General features: G+C 38.9%; 1 protein-coding gene across 38 annotated transcripts in view; it reads left to right on the top strand.

The window, feature by feature from the left end:
* The window catches only part of KIZ (kizuna centrosomal protein), a 133,040-nt gene that overhangs the window by 17,250 nt on the left and 95,457 nt on the right, over positions 1–20,333 (top strand). For 29 of the 38 annotated variants that reach the window (XR_012419089.1, XR_012419087.1, XR_012419082.1 and 26 more), the window contains 2 exons: positions 2,522–2,611; positions 19,588–20,233. Coding sequence is in view for 23 of the 38 variants with exons in the window: in XM_074004641.1 (XP_073860742.1) it covers positions 2,522–2,611; positions 19,588–20,233 (736 nt within the window). In the remaining 15 variants the exon portion in view is untranslated. The remainder of the gene's footprint in view (positions 1–2,521; positions 2,612–19,587; positions 20,234–20,333) is intronic. The other 9 variants (XR_012419092.1, XM_074004644.1, XM_045362405.2 and 6 more) reach the window with 1 other exon arrangement.

Here is a 20,333-nt window from a genome sequence, read left to right as displayed (position 1 = left end):
CCATATCTTTGGTAAAAGTTCACGATCTAAGAGGAAGCACAGATACTGGAAAAAAATAGGAGAAGAGAAAACAAAAGACTGTGAATCTTAGTCGCGTCTCTCGTACTGACCTGAGGATAAAATCAGCCCATTATGTAACTCTCTGTACCCATTTCCTCAACTCTGATATGAGGAGACATGGCCAGCAGATTTTAAATGTCAATTCAGTTCAATTATTCACTTATTCTGTAACTTGAGAATTAGCTGAGCAACCCTGAAAAACAATGAAAAAGGAAGTCTGTGGCAAAAAAAAGGTAGTAGTGACACTCTCAGGCAAACAGTAAAGTGATTGAAGGGAAACTGACGGAAGTGAAAATACAGAAAGTAACGCAATGGAAAACGTTTGTGAGCTTGGAGAGAAATCCCAGAGACCAGAAACTTCTGCGAGAACCTCCATCAACCCCCAGTCATTGTTAACAGATTTCATTAATTCCACTGAAATAAATTACTTGTGCATAGTGAGGAAGTAAATGGGAAGGTCCTACTAAGTTTAGGTGGGCAGCATCAAGCCAATGCTGTGAAGCAATACGGTGACAGACAGAACAAGTTACCTGATGGATTAACTCAGTGCTCTTGGGTTTATTAAAACAGTTTTCTCGGGTTGGGGCTGGGAAGATAAGGGAATTATTTATCCCTAGAGGGGCTCCAGACCAGGAGATGTTACTGGTGCATAAGTAGGCTCTGGAGAGCACTGTGGAAAACTCCTGCTTTCCAGTGTTCAGGACATGGATAATAACCAGGTGTTGTATAGAAAAATAAAAAGGAAAAAAAGAAAAAAGAGAACAAAGCATTTTTTGATGGAAATCCATGGTCCTAGGGGATGCAGGCTTACAGTCTGTATCAATCATTAATTTATCATTGTATCTCTGCAACTTCATTGTGCCATTTCTATTTGCATTGTTTAGAAAAAGAGTATCTACAGTTTAGTGACTTTTTCAGTTGCATTGAGAGCAATCTAAATTGGGCTCTTAAAGATACTTCTTTCTGTTCTTTAGGAAGACTTTATGCAGTTATCACTTCCTTTTTCCTTCAGCAAAATGAATTGAATAAAACTCTCATATTTCTTTGAGAAAGTGCTCTGTCTTTGGAAGGTATGGCTCTGAAATGATCCTATAATGAGGAAATCAGGTACAATGCTCATTGATCTCAAAGAGCATAAGAAAACATTTGTAGTCACAGGAAAAAAGAATTTTTGTTTAACCTGTAATTGTATGTTTGTATTGTACTTCATCCCCCATTTCTTTTTTGAGATACTGTCCCTTGGAATCTGTAAGGGATATCTGTTTAAAGCTCTTGTGGTTAAAATGTAAACACCTCCAAGTTCAAAGGAATAGATACGGAACAGAGAGACGTAAATTGTATCTTCGTTATTGCTTTATCTATTCTTAGTTTATTATTTTATCATTTGTACTGGCCTTATAAAATTTTCATTTAATTGGGTATCTATTTAGAGAATTACTGCCATCTATCATATTAATAGTACTCTGCTGGTTAAAAAAAATCCATACCTAACTGTTACTAACAATGAGACAGCATATATTAATAATACCTTTCAGAATATTTTGAGAGAAACAAATCAGTTTGGTTATTAGTGCCCATTCGTTTTTTGTGTGTCAGAACAAAGCTTGGGCCTATTTTATGTTCAATCAGAGAACTAAGGAAACAGCTTTCAATTTCATCATCTCATAGGTGTGTTTCTAATTACAGTGCATACCTGCCTAATTTAGAAAATGTTCTGATACTTATCTGTGATGGACCACAATCCATGACTTTTTTAAGGCTTTAATTACTAGCATACTGAATCAAAGTGCTTTTTTATGCCTTGCTTTTAAGAAAAAGTCATTTTAAGATTGAATCACTTTCACCAATTATAGTGTGGTAATGATGCAGACATCTTTATGTAGTTATTAGTGCCAGAGCAAACTGGATTCTGATCATTGATGTCTGCAGTATATTTTTATTCATAGAAAATGGAATTTGTTTTAAGTTGATGATCTAGCAAGTATACTCAATTGCTGTGACGATCAGAATCATGATATTTTGTAGATATCATACAGATAAGAAATCAGTAGGATTGATTTTTTTTTTTCTTTTGTTTGGGGCAAAACTTCTAAAAGGAAACACTGTCTAATGTGTTACTTTCATAATAAAGGAATTGAATTTTTGTGATAAAGTATCAAACTGTATACATATATATGTGTGTACGTGTATATATATATAAAGATTTTATTCGCTAAGTTGATGAAAGTAAAAAATCCATCAAATCTTATTTTATTTAAAAATTGTGGCATTTTGTAAAATTCAACTTTCGATATGTGTTATTTGCAAAATTGTTCATTTTCTAAGATAAGGTGAATTTCGTGGCAACATCAGCTTTTACTTTCTACTTCAGTGTTCCCTGTATGTTGTAAAGACTGCAGTATACAGACAGGTGCTAGTTGTAAAAATATTTATCACAAAATCAAACTTTGTTTATATTTAGCTTGAATATGAGACTCAAATTAAGAAGATGCTACTCTCAAAAGATAGTCTGGGACTAAAAGGTGAACTGAAAGATGAAGACAGAGAAAAGGTAATAAACTAAATTGATAACCTTTCTGTTAACAGAGGAGTTCTGGAGTGTTTATATTTTAAGATATTGTTTTAAATAAAATCATCTTATTAGAAAGATCCATTTGATTAAACCTTAAGTGATTAAAGATTTTTGCTTACAGAATATTGCTTTAATGTCTAATTAAGTTTGCTGAAAGGGAGTTACTTTGGGAAGAAAGGATAGACTCTAAAGAAAACCTCAATGTTGTCAGTAGGTAAAATTATTTTTCTAAATCATGCCTTGTAGCTGCTCTTTTCTTAGTTTGAGAAGTGTTTTAAATGAAAAGTAAACAAAATATGGCATTTTGATTCTTTTATTTGTGTGAATATATATAATTCTGTACATTTTAACCTTTGCACAGAAAAAGTGGAAAGAACAGATTGCATATCTAAGCAATAGACAAAAAGATCGGCAAGGAATACTTAAATAAATTCTGCTATGTATCTGCTGTAATGCAGGCTTCTAATCCTCCCGCCTATCTCCATATAAATGATTCTGTTCAAGACCATAGATGTTTTCTTCACTAAAAGCAGTAAAGCTCTTTTAGATGAAATGTCTAAAAACATCTTGTAATAACTTGGAGCATGCTGGCAAGAGTAGTCACTTGTGACTATGTGTGAAACCCCCTCAGCCAGTCGATATTGTAATAAGCAAAAATGGTAGCATCACTCCATTATTCAGAAAAGCCAACAGCGTGCTTGTTCCTTAGGCTGCAGCATTCATTAAGAAAAGCTTACTGGGCTGAAAGCTGGAAACAGATGATAACGGGATATGATTTTCATATTTAATGCTTTCCTTGGAAGAGTATGTGTGCTACAGATTGATAGAAGAATCAACTGCTACTTTACTAAAAGACTTTCAGGTTTGCCCTATAGCTACCGATGGAATCATTCAGCCAAGAAATTAACTTTTTCTCCTTTTACCTGCTTTATATATCTGCTAAGCAGGCTGCCTGGCTGCCAGTAAATGTTATTATGCAGTTAACTGTTTGGTATTTAAGACTCTTATCAGAAAAGAAACAGAGGCCACACTATTTTGTTTTTATAGTAGGAGGAAGGTTTTAGTTTTTCTTTCTTCCGTGCATTAGCAGGCATTAATCTGAGTTTATAGGAAGTTTTCGTTTTCCTTCCTCATAGATTAAAAAGTTAAAAAAAACCCTAGAATTTAGAGCATTCTTTAAACTGTAAGATACAAAACACCAAGCCCTAGCAACCTTGACCTATATAAAAAGGCCTTTAATGATAAATGATGAATATGCCATTCGGTGTAGGCCAAATGTGGTATGATGTGATAGACTTTTAAAGCATTCAAGCAGTTTTTCTGTTTGACATTCAGTCATGAAATAATTGATGTGTTTTAATCTAGAAGCCAGTTAGTTCTTTCTGTGCCGTTCTTGATAGACATATTCTTAGCACAGCAGTGTCAATGGTACTTCAGGAAAACGGAAGCTTTTTTTTTCTTACCCACTGATTCTTTACCTTGCATATAGTTATGGAGTCTCCTTTTAGGACATATTTAAAATTAGGGCAAGAGACATACAGTTGACAACCCCTTAAAATCTTACATATAATAATTAGAAGTCTTTTCATTTATATGGAAAGATGTCATTTCCTTAAAAGCTTTGACTATTGGCTGTATAAGAATCAATTAGGTAACATTTTGAGAAATTTATATTTTGCCTTTTCTAATTTTCCACTGATGTTCAACCAATTAAAAGGTAAATGCATTTCAGCGAAATCATGTTTTAGTGACTCCTTCTATAATTCCTGAACAATTCCTTATCATATGAGTTATGTCTTATTGTTTAGTGGAAATCCAAGCTCGTCGTCTTTGGGCAGTCGTATGAATTGGTCTTGGTCATTGGCCCAGGGCCTTTCGAAGCATAGTACAGTCACTGGTTGAATCAGTAAGTAGTTGTTAGGCATATATTCTGTTTGAGAAGCCACAGTAGGCCACTCTATAAATGCCACAATTTTCTTACCTTCAAAGTGCTTCTCACAAAGCAATGTTCTTTCTAAGGCACAGAATAGTGTGTGATAAAGTGCCAGTCACATGGGACAAGCATGAGCAGTGAGAAGAAAGAAGGTCCTGCTTCCCATGAATTGAGTAACCCCAGGCCTGGTGGAGGAGGTGGTGTGTGAGCTGGCATAGAAGGATGGGCAGGATGCCAGTCAGTGGCAGAAAATGAGCCTGGAAAGCTACCTTGTGGGATTTGGTGCCTGAAACTATGGTACCAGGCTAAGAACTGAGATTTCCTCTTCGAATTTGTGTGTGTGTGTGTGTGTGTGTGTGTGTGTGTGTGTGTTGGGGCCAATGAAGGAAGGACTTGTGAGCAGAGCGGTCACATTCCATGTGTGCAGCTGCAGGAAGATGAGGCTGGCAGTGCTGTGCAGGATGAGCCTGGGGAGGAGTATATGGAGCTGAGGAAATGAAGCTCCATTCAGACAGGAAGAATTAACAGAATGGAGGGCCTGTATTGGGGATGGCCATTGAGGTGGAAAACACTAATAAAGGGGAGAGGATCGATCAAATTGGTGATCATTCTGAATTATAAAAAGATATTTTTTAAGTGGCTGTACAGCTTTCAACCATAGGCGGTAACGTGGATGCCAAGAAAAGTCATCAAGTGGTGTGTGTCCATTTTATAAATGTAAAACCCTGGCTCAGTTTTAGTGTAGGACATCTATTGTTTGCTTGCATCCAGTGGCTGCTCTTTAGAATCATACATCACTTAGAAGGGTTAATAGTCTATTCATCTGCCATGCTTGTTTCCACTATGAATTTTCTTAGCTTACAAAAATGTGTCTTACCAAAAAGGCACATTTCAAGCCCCACTCAAATCCTCACAAATTTTACTATAATAGTTCTTCACCTCTATTATATATATATATTATATATATATCTATATATATATATATATAACTATATATATATATAGTTATTTTTTATTTTGGGGGCAAACTGTTTCTAGGCATGTTCTTCTGGTTGAAGAACAGTGACTAGAAAATATACATAAAAACACATAAAAATGTATGTCCTCAAGAAAGATTGAGATGGCATTTTTGAATGAGAGTATACATTTGGGGATGGGGGTTGTGTGGTTTCTTTGAACTATTAGTCTGTGAAATATATTCTACTAGAAGTAGAAGCAAACTGATTATACTCTATCAGGCCTGGATAGGTGTGGAGGATCAGGGAATTTCATCACAGAGCTGAAGGTTTGTGGAGGAGCGTCACTTCCCCTGTGGTCACCCTCTCTGCAAGGATCAGGTGGAGAATGGTTACAAAGGTGTTATTCCCACTTTTTAATACTGGTAGTAACAATGGGTAATAATCACCGCACTTTTACTTTGCCAGGTGCTGTATTAACACTTTATATGTATCTTCTCAACAACCCTGGAAGTAGAGGATATTGTTGCCCCCATTTTATAGTAATGCTCAGAAAAGTTAGTTAACTCGTCGAAAACTACACAATCAGGCAGAGGCAATATTCAAACCCAGACCATTGGACTTCAGCGTCCGTGCTATTAACCACCTTGCAACAATGCCCTCTAAGGCAGTATGGGTAAAAGGTAGTATGGGTAGCTCTTCAAAAGTTGGAGAAATTCCTGGTGAAATTAAAACTTTAAGTACTACATTTTTACCTAGACTTGAGGGAAGAAATGGTCTTCCTTGGTGCTGTAGTATTTGAGCTGAATCAGGTGAGCCATGGCAAGCAGAGGACCTGCCCCCTAAACTGCCCATGTTTGCAATAAAAGAAGCATCCGTTTCTGTTGGCTTTGTTGGGCAGAAGAAATGCGTTACAGCTCAACTGAAGAAGAACTTGAAGGGAGAAAGCCTGCACAGCCACAGGAGGTGGCTGTGTGCCTGGTATGCAGGGATGAGCTCTGCAGTGGCTTTAGCTACGGATCTGAGCATGTGTCCGAGGTACTCCCAGGAGTAGTGCCACTGCAGGAGAGGCACATGACAGAGAAGACAACACCCCAGTATGAGATGATGGAAAGGGTTCTTCCATTCCAGATGAGATAGAATGCTGTTCCCAGGATCTGAGCACCATTCATGAGACCAAGGCAGCCACTGTAGGACCTGGCTCATCTCCAAGGAGTAAAGGGACCAGATAGATACCTTGTGTAGGGGAAACTTTATTGAAATAAATATTGCAGCAAGGGGGAAAAGGAATCCTAAAACTATACTGAAGTGTCTCTAATGAAAGAGCAAGTGACTTGAATTGGAATACTCTGGGAAGGACCCTAACACAAGGATTTGAGTGTAAGTAGTTCATTTGGGAGGTGGTCCCAGGAAGCACAGATAGAAAAGAGGGGAAGATGGCAGGGGGAAGGGAAAGTGGGCTGTAAGAGTGTGTGATTGAGTGGGTTATCACTCAGAGCACCTGGCGCTCAGTCCCACTGGGGAACTTTGGATGACTGTATACGGCATGCCTCGGGGATATCCCATTCGCAGAGTAGGAAAGGGAGGTGTTTCCCCTCCAGGTCTGCCACTGCCAGAGTGCTGCGCCTGGCTCCTCTTCTGGTGCTACACAGCAGCTGAGAGAAACGCTCGGGCCAAGAGGCACAGGTGCTTACAGGAGGACACTGGGCAGGTACTGGGATGGTGAGGGCCCAGGGATATGGGCCCGCTCTCTCACACCTCTCACACCTGCTAACAGTGGGTGGAGGAGGTAGAGGTTATTCCTTAGAATTCTCTGTGTAAGCCCGATTTCTTATCCTTACTAGCCCACAGTGCTGCCTTCACCAGCAGCCCCCGTGAATCACTGCTCAACTATAAACAACACAAAAATCTCCCTAAATGGGAGCTCTGAGCAGTTGCCTTCACGGGGAACGTGGCCCTCAGTTCTGCCATTCTCAAAGTTTTGACTGTACTTGATTTAGACAGAACCATGACAAGTCAAAAAGTAGTCTCTCTGTGTTCAGCTGGACCTTTTTATATTGATTTCTTATTTATATGTGTTTGTATTCGGAAAACAGTTAGAAGTTAACTCGAATTACACAAATTGTATTTCAAGTCCTGGCCCTAAAACTACATCTGCAGACCTGCAGACGTTTTTTTCAGGAGAGGGTAGAACATGCTTTTCTCTCCCAGCTCACTCAACAGTAAGCTTCCACATGGCGGGGCCTGGCCCCTTCTTCCCTGCCGCACCACCCCACAGCACCCTGCACCTGGTGAGTGATGATGGCCTGCTCACCTGAAAGGAGGAAGAGGGGAGAGCTGCTCTCTGAGTGAAGGGTACTCCCCGTTTCATGTGGTGTTCGAGGGCAGATGACATTTGGACTCTGCACTCCTGCTTTTGGGGGTGCCTTTCAAGGACCTAGTGGGGAATGTGGCTCTGATGGACAGCTCCCCCATAGGTCTTTCAGGCACTGTTCTAAGGACTTTATATATATAGGCATATAGAAATACACATTGGTTACAGCAACCTTACAAAATAAAAACTATTTTAATACCCATTTTACAGATTAGGAAATGGGAGCTCAAATAAATTAAGTAACTTAATTTCTCAATCATATAGCTAGTAAGTGGGAGAGTGGTCTGGAGTCTTCATAAATACATCAGTCTGCTTTTCAGTTACTGGGAGAAAGGATTTACTTAGGAAAATGATGGGAGAGGGCCTTTTTTTTAAGGGATTAGCTACTCTTTCATAGTCAAGAAGGAAAGAAAAACAATATTTTTAAAACTTACCTTTTGTGGAGACATTTGGCTAGCCAGCTATCTTCCTTTGCTCTTCTCTGTGGCAGGATTCTGTGGCAAGTGTATTATGTGACAGAGGCTCTAACAAATGAGAAAATTATATTCACAGATACAGGTGCCTATCGTGTAGTGGAATGAGGGGAAAAAGAAAAAAAGTGGATGAGAAGGGGAAAAGAAACATAAGTCAATTTAACAAGAAGAGGATAAATTTTGTGGGGAAACACTGTTTCTTTTCTCCTTTTGATAGTGGAAAAAGGTTTATAGAAGCTCCACAGGAGAATGAGTATTGATTTCTTGTTCTTTAGAAGACTTTCCAAATTCATATACTTATCGTCCATGAAATACTGTATTATTAGAAAAAGATATACTTCTTGCAGTCTGAAAAAAAAAGTTAGTGCCTAGAACTTTCTTGGAAAAAATCTGGTGATAACAGTCATGATGAATACACACATATGCTCTGTCCCAGAAGTCCCACATTTGGTTATCTGTCCCCTAGAAAGAAAATCTTTAAAAAATGGCAAAAATATAGTCTGTATGTTGCAGCATTATTTGTAGTAGCAGAAATATGGAAGCAGCCTGAATGAGCAGCTGCAGAGGAGAGGCTGAGCTAGGGAGAGAGAGCACTCTCATGATCAAGTGCTCTGCATGTGGCGCCCAGAGTCCAGTGCATTCCTCATGATCTGGGCAGTGTCCAAGGAATATTACTAAGAGAGAAAAGCAGGTTGCGGTGAGTTGCTTACAACACGCTCTCACTTTGTACAAGTGACCAAACCTTACCATCAAGCAATTAGTTGTCCTGGGCTTGAAGGAAGGTGTGAATAGGCATCCTAACTGATTGGCTTCAGTCACCTCGTAGAGGGGAGAGAGAGGCAATGAGGTGGGGAAAATAAGTCACTTGTTCTTTACATCCCTTTGCCTTGTGTCTCCTTTCTATAATTTAATAATTGTAATACAATTTTTAAAATTAAACCTATGAAGAAGGGATGAGTAGGTGGTTGGTTCATTTTAGGAAGAAGGAGCCTGCTTGTGGTTGAGATTGTTCTATTAATTGTGGGGGAGTGTTAATTGCTTACATCCTTACTCAAATCCCTCAGAATTATGGAAAGTGGAGGCGCCTTTCTATCCCTCTGATGTAGTTCTGCATAGTTCTTTTGTGAATGGGGATCTCTAAGAGAGTTTTATCCTGAGTTACCCTATTTGGGGATGGTGGGGTATATACAGGGGATATTGAATTGTATTATAAAAAGAAAGGGCTGTTACCTTGACATTTTTAGGTACTTATTAAGCCTCTTAGGAAGTGTTACTTGAAAACTGTAACTTAATTACTTTGACCAAGACAGTTGCTTAGAGCTACGGATGTTGGAAGAGTGGTTCTCGGGTGTTCTGTTCGTTTTGTGAAAGTTACCTGCTGGCACTCTTTTGGAATGCCGAATTTCTCTTGAAGCTCATACTTGCTTTTCTCTTACTATTCCATTTACCCCACATACACTAGGTTTTATTTATCATATACAAGTTCTATTCAGGGTCTATTTTAGTGAGATCAGATTTTGAGTTATTCAAGGTTAGAAATTAGGCACAGGCTTCAGATTAATTATTAGGGATTTTTATGTTTGTTTTAAAAAGCTGTGGTTTAGTAATGCAATTTGAGTTTGACTGACTCAGTTTTGAATATTGTAGCATAAAAGGTTTGCATTGGAGTCCTGGTATCTGGGTTTGAATCCTGGCTCTGTGAACATGGACAAGTTGCTTAACCTGGCTAAGTCCCATAAGAGTAGGGCTAATAATAATGGTTGTTTTGATAATATAAATCTCTTAGCTCCTGCTTGTCACCTCGTACATGCTTGATAAATGTTCACTGCTCTTGATGCCACCATCACCGCCATCAGCACCAGTGTTGTTTTCCATTAGGGTAGCCTTACTTTGATCCTGGATTCTTGCCACTTATTTAAGAGAGTGAAGAGGTTGGTGTGGAGGTAGGGAGACTACCTATGAATTGAAGAAATAGGAGATAATACCACTTGATGGTGACAACTCAGATTGATTTTGTGTAAGATAATTTACAGAATACACCATTAAAGCCTAATTTAACAGATACATCTTAAAGTTTAGATAGTTCCAATAACTGTTGAATTTCATGGCCAGAGATGTCTCTTGGTGGCCTAAGTTGTGCAATTTTGGTGGTGACTACATTTATCATGGTGGCAACATGTAAGAAGAAGGTTTAAAAATCACAATGGCATAATGTATTAGTTTGCTAGGACTGCCATAACAAAATTCCACAAACTGGGTGGCTTAAACAACAGAAATGTATTTTTTGAAGTTCTGGAGGCTGGAAGCCCAAGATCAAGGTGCCAGCAGGGTTGCTTTCTGATGAGGCCTTTCTCCTTGAGTCATAGAAGGGGCCTTCTCACTGTGTCCTCATGTGCCCTTTTCTCTGTGTGCATGAACGGAGAGATCATTGGTATCTGTTCCTCTTCTTATAAGGACACCAATTCTATTGGATTAAGGTTCCACCATTATGACCCAATTTAACCTTTGTTACCTCCTTTAAGGCCCTGTCCTTTAAGCCACATTGGGGATTGGGGCTTCAACATATGAATTGGACACAATTCAGTGTGTGATATGTGTATCATGTAAAATATGTATAATAATTTTATAATAACAATCATATAAAATAATTTCTTCAGGATTGTTGCATGTAAATTATTGTTAATGGATTTTAAAAAATATTCTCAATGTGACTTAAGAACTTGCTTACGTAGAAATTAAAAACAATAATTGTACCATGTGAAAAGCTGAAAATTTGGTCTAACAGCTTCATTTCCATTCTGCATTTAACTTGCTGCTTCTTATTCCCTTGTCTGTGAAGATAATAAGAAGAAGAAAAAATAAAGATTTCCTTAGCATTTTGCAAAACATGAAGTATAACATTTTTTTTCAAAGTATATTAGTGGTTAAGATCTGCCTTTAAATACTGTAGTTCATAATGATTAATACATCATTACAATTCTAAACTTGTTGATATCTTCTTATGTTCACTCCTCTTCTTTCTCCTAGTAAAGATGAATTCCTGATTTTTAAGTTATCTTCTGTTCACTAATAAATATTTTTGGTCATGTTCATTTGCTTTGCTATTGCTTCCCACAACTCCCAACATTTTTTAAGACTGCAGATGAATAACTGTGACAAGAAAAGAAGATCTGAACTAAAATATTGGATTATAGATTTATCTCTAGCACTCACCTACACAAAGCAATAGGAAGGTGTGGAAAAGTTGGTCATTGTGTCAGATCCTTAAATACTGATAACCTGCTGCTGCTTTTGGCAATAACAACTGTCTCTCAAAAACTTTGGAATTCCTAATATTATTCCTCTGTCAACAATAATGTGAAACATGGCATTCTCTTTTTGGCTTCCCTGGCTCAGAAACTGCTTTGAGAAGACACATAGTAATGTTCATAATTTAGGATTAAAGAGTACTCTGTTTCCTGTTGCTAAGCTAATAAAATGACAGACTTTTAAAAAAGAAAAGAGACACCTGTCTTAGAGCCTGATCTCAGCAAATGGGAAACCTGCAAGCCTACAGAAGCTCAGCTTGCATTTTACTGGAGCCAGTATTTTACTTTGCAAGTATTGAGTTAGTTCAGATGCAGCATTGCCTCATAGGGAGCAGCAATTAATTTTTGCAAGATTCTCATTTTTTGTTATTAAAGTTTATGTAATTGCTGGTGGGAATGTAAAATGGTGCAAACACTTTGGAAAACAGTTTAGCAGTTCCTGAAAAAGTTAAACATATAGTTACCATACGAAGCAACAGTTTCATTCATAGCATAGCATTCAAGCATAGCAGCTTGCTGTGTACAAGATTGTACACAAAACGTGGACAAAAGTTTATAGCAGCGTTATTCATAGTAGTCCAAAAGTGGACACAATTTACATGTTCTCATCTGATGAATGGATAAACAAAATACAGTATATCCTTAAAACACAATATTATTCAGCCATGAAAAGGAATAAAATACTGATAAATGCCACAGAATGGATAAACCTAGAAAACATTGTGCTAAGTGAAAGAAACCAATCAAAAAAGACAACATACTATATGATTCCACTTAAATATTAATAAAATGTGCAGAATAAGCAGATTTTTACAAACAGAAAGTAGATTAGTGGCTGCTTAGGGCTGGGAACTGACTGGGGAGGGTGGGGAGGTACAAAAAGGTATGGGGCTTCTTGTTAGAGTGATGAAAAAATGTTCCAAAATTGATTGTGGTGGTGGTCGCACAACTGTGAATATACTAAAAGCCCACTGAATTGTATGCTTTTAAAAGGATAAGTTTTATGGTATGTGAATTATATCTCAGTAAAATGGTTTTCAAAAGTTTAAATCAAGTTGAATTTATTAAACCAAAAAAAAGAAAAGAGAATAGTAATGTTAATATTCTTGACATAATTCCATATAAACATGTTTTGGTAAATATCTTTTTCCTGTGTTTAGATTTATTTTATATAGGTATAAGCAGACTGAGTATGTAATTTTTAAAGTGTAAGTATTTTTGCTGTGACATAGTCTTTATTTGCCTCATTTATATGACTTCGTGACCTTTCCCTATTTTATAGTCATACAGGTTGCTTCCAACTTTTTGTGATTTTAAATAATGCTTTAAGTGAACTTGTTTGTCCACATAGCTGTTTTTTTCTATTAGCTTTATTTCCTATTTAGCTCTATTTCCATATAGAATTACTGAATCAAAGCAACAAGCATGGTTAGGACTCTTGATGCCAGATTCTTCCCTAAGAGGATTCTGCCCATTTATTCAGCCACCAACAGTGTGAGAGCTTCTATTTCACCTAACCTTCCTCAGTACTGGGGGGGGAGTTATAATTTTTTAAAAATTGTCTTTATTTTACAGTAATTTTAGAGTTGCAGAAAAGTTGCAGAGATAGTACAAAGTGTTCCGTTGGATCCCTCACCTAGTTGCCACCATTGTTACCATCTTACATTACCATGCTACACTTGTCAAATCTAGGAAACCAACACAGATGCGTTAGTATTAACTAAGCTCTAGACTGGATTCAGATATTACCAGTTTTTCCATTAATGTCTTCTTTTTCTGTTGTTCCAGGACCCAATCCAGGATTGTTATAATTTAAATTTTTAAAAATTTAATGTTTATAGAATGGTATTACATTGTTGTCAGTCTTAGACATAGGGTTATAATGGAGCCGAAAAAATTCCTATTGCCTGTAACTTAACATCGTAGTGTAATGCATTTCTGACATGTTTGTGGTGATGCTGGTGTCAACAAGCCTACTGTGCTGCCAGTTGTATAAAAGTATAGCAGAAACAATTACGTATAGTATATAATACTTGATGATGATAATAATAAATGACTTTGTTACTGGCTTATTATTGGCCCAATTGACAAAATTGGATTATGGGTTGTGGAATAGAAAACAAGATTATATCAATGTTAAATTTTCTGATTCTGATCATGAACTTTGCTCAAGAACGAGCGTGTCCCTGTGCTTTTGGAAATGCTCACTGAAGTGCTTAGTGGTAAATAGGCAGGGTGTCCCAACTTACCCTCAAATGATTCAGAAAAAAATCGTATGCTTATATTTAAGTATACACACATGCAGAGACAAACACATATATGTAGAAGGAGAGAAAATGATAAATGGGATAAAATGTAAACATTTGGTAAATCTGGCTAAACACTGTTAGGGGAATGTTTTGTATTATTTTTGCAATGTTTCTGTAGGTGTAAGATTATATCAAAATAAAGTCACGCGTGTTGATGCACACCTGCAGGCCCAGCTACTTGGGAGACCGAGGCAGGAGGATCACTTGAGCCCAGGAGTTCGAGTCCACCCTGGGCAACATAGACCGCATCTCTATAAATAAAAAATATTGTTTAAATTATGTCAAAATAAAAAGTTACTGCTCCCTATGAATAATACTGGCAACAACTAGAAATAGCGCAGGAAGACAACCTTCCTATTGAGTTGAAGCAGATCCTCAAGTACGTGTTGCCTTTTTTGGGCCCTTGGATGAATGATGCATCGTCCACAGACTTTTATTTTTACACATAATTAAGGGCCACTTTTTTATAACTCCTAATTTGTTACAGGCCACTAACATGCCATGTACTTATTTATTAGTATATTACTAGAGTTTATTGAGGATCCAGATTTCCGTATCCCAAGAAGTCTGGCAATGCTTGGCAAAATTGCAAAACAGTTCATAACTACTTGCTATCACAGAAAGTGACAAATGCTCCTCTTTTTGGGAGATAAACCTCTGCTAACAGTGTTGTCTCTTGAATTAGGTCCTTATTTTCACTTTCTGTAGTTCTGAAGCATTTACTATAAGTACATCATGGTTCCCTGCTACTTTCCTGACTCTGCAGATTACCAATCTGATTGCTGTTTCTCTCCACTTCTTGGCTCTGGATTCGTTGTTCAGTTTTGCCTCTCTTAGGGGGTCGGAGACATTTGAGAATTACTAATTGAGTGCAGTAACTCAGGGGCACGTCCTTTGGCCCTCCTCAGGTGTCTTTCTCATATCTGCAATGTGCCTTCTTTTGTGCTTTGGCTTAGCCTTTAGCAGATCAAAAGAGGAAGGTGCTTAGGCCTGCCATGTCCTCCCTGTCCTGGGTTAGTCATTGCTCTGGTGTTGGTGCATTAACACTTCATAAACTGGTCTTGAAAATGAAAAATTAAAGCCTTCTCAGACTTCTAAGTCTGATCACTGATTTGCCTCATGTCTCCACCAAATGACTGCTATTGCACAGCCACTCGGAGGCCTCAGCCCTTTTAGCCCTGCTAAAGTCTCCACAGTAGCCCATCCCTCAGAGCCATCTATTTACACAACTAGTTTTTTTTGTAACAGGAAAAATGAAAGTAGTTGTTAGATTACGGTAGTGGTAATAGATAATTTTTCCTGTTTTAAAATTTGTTTTTATTATATCAGTATAACATATATCACCTTTTTTATTACAAAAGGAATAGAAGACACCAGTATATTACAAATACTATTCATATTGATGAATCAGAATGTTGATTAATATCATTTTGCTATTTAAACCATATGGTATAATGGAAAATTCTTTAAAATGACATAATGGCCTCTTTGGATGGTAAAATGACAATATTCTATAAGGCAGGCTTGACCCAGCAATTTCAGTTCTAGAAAAGTGTCCTACTGATATACTTGCCTGTGTGCAGAGAGACATACACTCAGGGATAATCACTGCAGCATGATTTGGAGTGGAAGATGGTGGGAAACAAACCAATGTCCTTCAATAGCAGACTGTTTACATAAATTATGGTACATCTATAGAATAGGATAATATGCTGCTGTTAAAATTGAATATAATAAAAACTATAATTATGTAATGCAAAGTATGTCACCCTTTACGCACATACCTACTAGTGTATCAAGGTCCTTTCTGCAAGAAACTTAGAGTTGCTTTCTCTGGGGAGAACAGCTAGAGTACTAAAGGATCGTGGAGGTAGAACTTCCTTTTTCCTCTATACTTTTCTATCCTGCTGGATCTTCCTGTCCCTCCTCCCTCTATGGGGAGAGATGGGAGAGATGTACTTTTCCTAATTTTTTTTGAGACATGGCCTCACTCTGTAGCCCAGGCTGGAGTGCAGTGGTGCGATCATAGCTTACTGCAGCTTTGACTTCCTGGGCCCAAGCAATTCTCCTGCCTCAGTCTCCAAGTAGCTGGGACCACAGGTGTGTGCCACCATGCCTAGCTAATTTTATACATATATATATATATATATATATATATATATATATATATGGAGCTCAGCTCACTGCAACCTCTGCCTCCTGGGTTCAAGCGAAATCTCCTGCCTCAGCTCCCTGAGTATCTGGGATTACAGGTGCCCAAATATTTTTTAATTAAAAAAAATTTTTTTAATTTTTTATTTTGTAGAGATGTAGTCTCACTATGTTGCCAAGGCTGGTCTCAAGTTCCTGGGCTCAAGCAATCCTCCCACCTCAGCCTCAGGGCCAGGAACTCTTCCTAATCTCAGATTAGCTGCATAACTTAATTTCTCTTCTAAGGATTTTTTATTCATTTGTTCATTTTCTTTTTTTGTGACAGCTTTATAGTTTTTATTAAGAGTTGTACAGCCATAATCACAATCAATGTGAGTATATTTTCATTCCTGAAAAAGAAACCCCATACCTGTTAGCAATCACTCTTTACCTCCCCCGATTCCTTCTACTCCCCATCACCCACCCTAGCCATTCAGTCCCCAGCCTGGGGCAAACAGTTAACTACTTCCTGTCTCTAAAAATTTGCCTATTCTGAACATTTTCTATAAATGAAATCTTACAGTATATGGTCTTTTGTGACTGGCTTCTCATTTAGCATGATATTTTCGAAGTTCATCCATGATGTAACAGGTATCAGTAATTTATTTCTTTTCGTGGCTGAAAATTATTCTCTTGTGTGAATGTATTACATTTTATCTAGTCATCTAATGTTGGCCATTGGAGTTATCTCCACTTTTGGCTATCATAAATAATGTTGTGCACATCCTTGTACAATATTTTGTGTAGTCATATGTTTACATTCTCCATACCTCTGCCTAGATATGGAATTGCTGGTCAGATGATAACTCTGTTTAACTTTTTCAGGAGCTGCCAAACTCTTCTAAAGTGACTGCACCGTTTTATATTCCCATCAGCAGTGTATGATTCTAGTTTTTCCACATCCTGGACAACACTTGTTATTGCCTATTGTAGTGAATTTTTTTTTTCCCCCCCGAGACGGAGTCTCGCTCTGTCGCCAAGGCTGGAGCCGCAGTGGCCAGATCTCAGCTCACCGCAAGCTCCGCCTCCGGGGTTTACGCCATTCTCCTGCCTCAGCCTCCCGAGTAGCTGGGACTACAGGCGCCCGCCATCTTGCCCGGCTAGTTTTTTGTATTTTTTTAGTAGAGACGGGGTTTCACCGTGTTAGCCAGGATGGTCTCGATCTCCTGACCTTGTGATCCGCCCGTCTCGGCCTCCCAAAGTGCTGGGATTACAGGCTTGAGCCACTGCGCCCCGGCCGTAGTGAATTCTTATAATTTTATGTTGCCTCAGCAAACATTTTAAATCTAAGTTGAACCTTCTCATACCAGAAGCAGGACTGAGTCACCCCGACACAGTTGGCAGTTCCACCTTTTTCCCCAGTTCCTCAGTGTGGTTGGTCCAGATACCTGCCTTACACAGCTGCTCTCTGGTGACCACTTCCCTATGGGATAGCTGGATACAGCCTGCTTGACAGGCCCTTCTTACCTTCACATTCCCCATGGACCATATGCCACAGTGACCACCTCTCAGTCACTGGGTAACCTCCCAAAACTCATGCCTGCTTGCTTTAAACTCACCAGTTAAAACTCCCCATGCTGCCTTTGGGAAACCTGTTTGGATAACACCTGGGACCCATTAAAGACATTGGCTCATGTGTCCTTCCCCTCAAACCACTGCTTCCACCATGTGAGGACACGGGTCCCTTTTCTTCCTCTCTCTGCCTGCACTCCCTGACGTTTGTGTGCTGGCCTCCAGGTATGCCGTGTACTCTCCAGAACCTGTAAGTGATAATGTCTTTATTTCTATCTCATATTTCTCCTAATTATTGGAGGGATACTCTCCATCTTAAATATCCTAAATTAAAACGTCTATCTTTCTTAGTATAGCCATTGATATGGGCTGAATATTTGTGTCCCCCCCCCGCCCCCGGCACAATTCATGTATTGAAATTCTAGGCCGGGTGCGGTGGCTCAAGCCTGTAATCCCAGCACTTTGGGAGGCCGAGACGGGTGGATCACGAGGTCAGGAGATCGAGACCATCCTGGCTAACACGGTGAAACCCCGTCTCTACTAAAAAAAATACAAAAAACTAGCCGGGCAAGGTGGCGAGTGCCTGTAGTCCCAGCTACTCGGGAGGCTGAGGCAGGAGAATGGCGTGAACCCGGGAGGTGGAGTTTGCAGTGAGCTGAGATCCGGCCACTGCACTCCAGCCTGGGGGACAGAGCGAGACCCCGTCTCAAAAAAAAAAAAAAAGAAAAAAAAGAAATTCTAATCCCCAAGGTGTTGGTTTTTGAGGATGAGGACTTTGGGAAGTGATTGAATCAAGGGGGCAGAGCCTTCATGGGCACAATAGTTTCTTTATAAAAGAGGCCGGGGAAATTTGCTTGCCCCTTCCACCCTGCGAGCACACAGCAGAAAGATGCTGTCTGAGAGAAAGCAGTTCCTTACCAGACCCGGAGTCTACTGGCGCCTGCCTCGATCTTGGACTTCCCAGCCTCCAGAACTATCAGAAACAAATTTCTGTTATTTATACACTGTCTAGTTTATGATATTTTGTTACAGCAGCATGAACAGACCAAGACAGCCATCATAGTGGGTAAAGTGATATCTTACTGTGCTTTTGAATTATGTTTCCCTAATGAGTAACGATAGTATCATTTTATGTGTTTATTGGCCATTCATATATCTTCTTTGGAGAAATGTCTATCTAAATCCTTTTCCCACTTTTAAGGGCTATTTGTCTTTTTATTACATAGTTATATGACTTCTTTATGTATTTTGGATACTAGACCCTTATCAAATACATAATTTATAATATTTTCTCCCATTGTGTGGGTTTTCACTTTCCTAATGATGTCTTTTCAAAGCATGTATTTCTTTTTTCAAAAACATATATTCTGTACTTTCTTTTTTTTTTTTTGAGATGGAGTCTCCAGGCTGGAGTGCAGTGGCATGATCTCAGCTCACTGCAATCTCTGCTGCCCGGGTTCAAGTGATTCTCCTGCCTCGGCTTCCCAAACAGCTGGCATCACAGGCACCTGCCACCATGCCCGGCTAATTTTTGTATTTTTAGCAGAGACAGAGTTTTACCATGTTAGCCAGGCTGGTCTCGAACTCCTAACCTCAGGTGATCTGCCCACCTTAGCCTCCCAAAGTGCTGGGATTGCAGGCATGAGCCACCACACCTGGCCTACTTTCTTTACTATGTTGGTTTTGTGAACTATCATTGTTATTAAAATTAAATTGTATGGACTTTACTGCTTTTTGCTCATTCATTATGTAGGAAGCCATGAGTTTAATAAAACGTGGTAGGTGCTGATTTCAGTAATCATGCTTTGTTTGACCTCCTTTCATTTCCGGGGGAAAAAAAAAAAACCACCTAATTGTTTATACACAATATGTTTAGCTCACATCTCTTTTGGTGTTGCAGGTTGCAGTGCAGGAGGGAATTAACTCAGGAACAGCCATGTCAAGAGGATTGTATCAACCAGCAACAATCTTTATGGGCCGCCAAATGTCAGCCGTCTCAAGCATGGGAGATTTCAGTACAGAGCACAAATCTCCCCAACCAACAAAGAACTTTTCAATTCCTGACCCACATTCACACCGACAGACAGCCCAGAGAAGTAATGTGACAGACAGCTGTGTAGTACAAACTAGTAATGACACACAGTGCTTAAATAAGTCTGACAACATAGATGGAAAGGCATCTCTTCAGATTGGTGAGAAAACGCCAGTCACAGCCAGTGTATTGTCTGAGGAGGAACAAACTCATTGCTTGGAGATAGGAAGTAACACACGTCATGGCAAGAGTAATTTATCTGAAGGCAAAAAGTCTGCTGAACTCAATTCCCCGTTACAGGAAAGATTAAGTCCAGAGAAGAGAACCACTGGTTTAAAGTGTGACAGTTCCAGCAGATCAGAGGGATCAGAGGGAGAAATACTGACACGGGAACATATTGAAGTTGAGGAAAAAAGAGCCAGCCCGCCAGTCTCTCCGATATCAGTTTCGGAATACTGTGAATCTGAAAATAAGTGGTCTCAAGAGAAGCATTCTCCTTGGCAAGGTGTTTCAGGTGGGATGAGAGGCTGAGTTTGGTTGCTGAGTTTTCTGGGTGGTAGTGATCTTATGTAAGGACAAAATATACTCTCTAATTATCTCTCTTTGTCATAAAA

The sequence above is a fragment of the Macaca fascicularis genome, chromosome 10 (genome assembly GCF_037993035.2).
Source record: "Macaca fascicularis isolate 582-1 chromosome 10, T2T-MFA8v1.1".
Lineage (NCBI taxonomy): Eukaryota > Metazoa > Chordata > Mammalia > Primates > Cercopithecidae > Macaca > Macaca fascicularis.
This window is presented reverse-complemented; position numbering and strand designations above follow the sequence as displayed.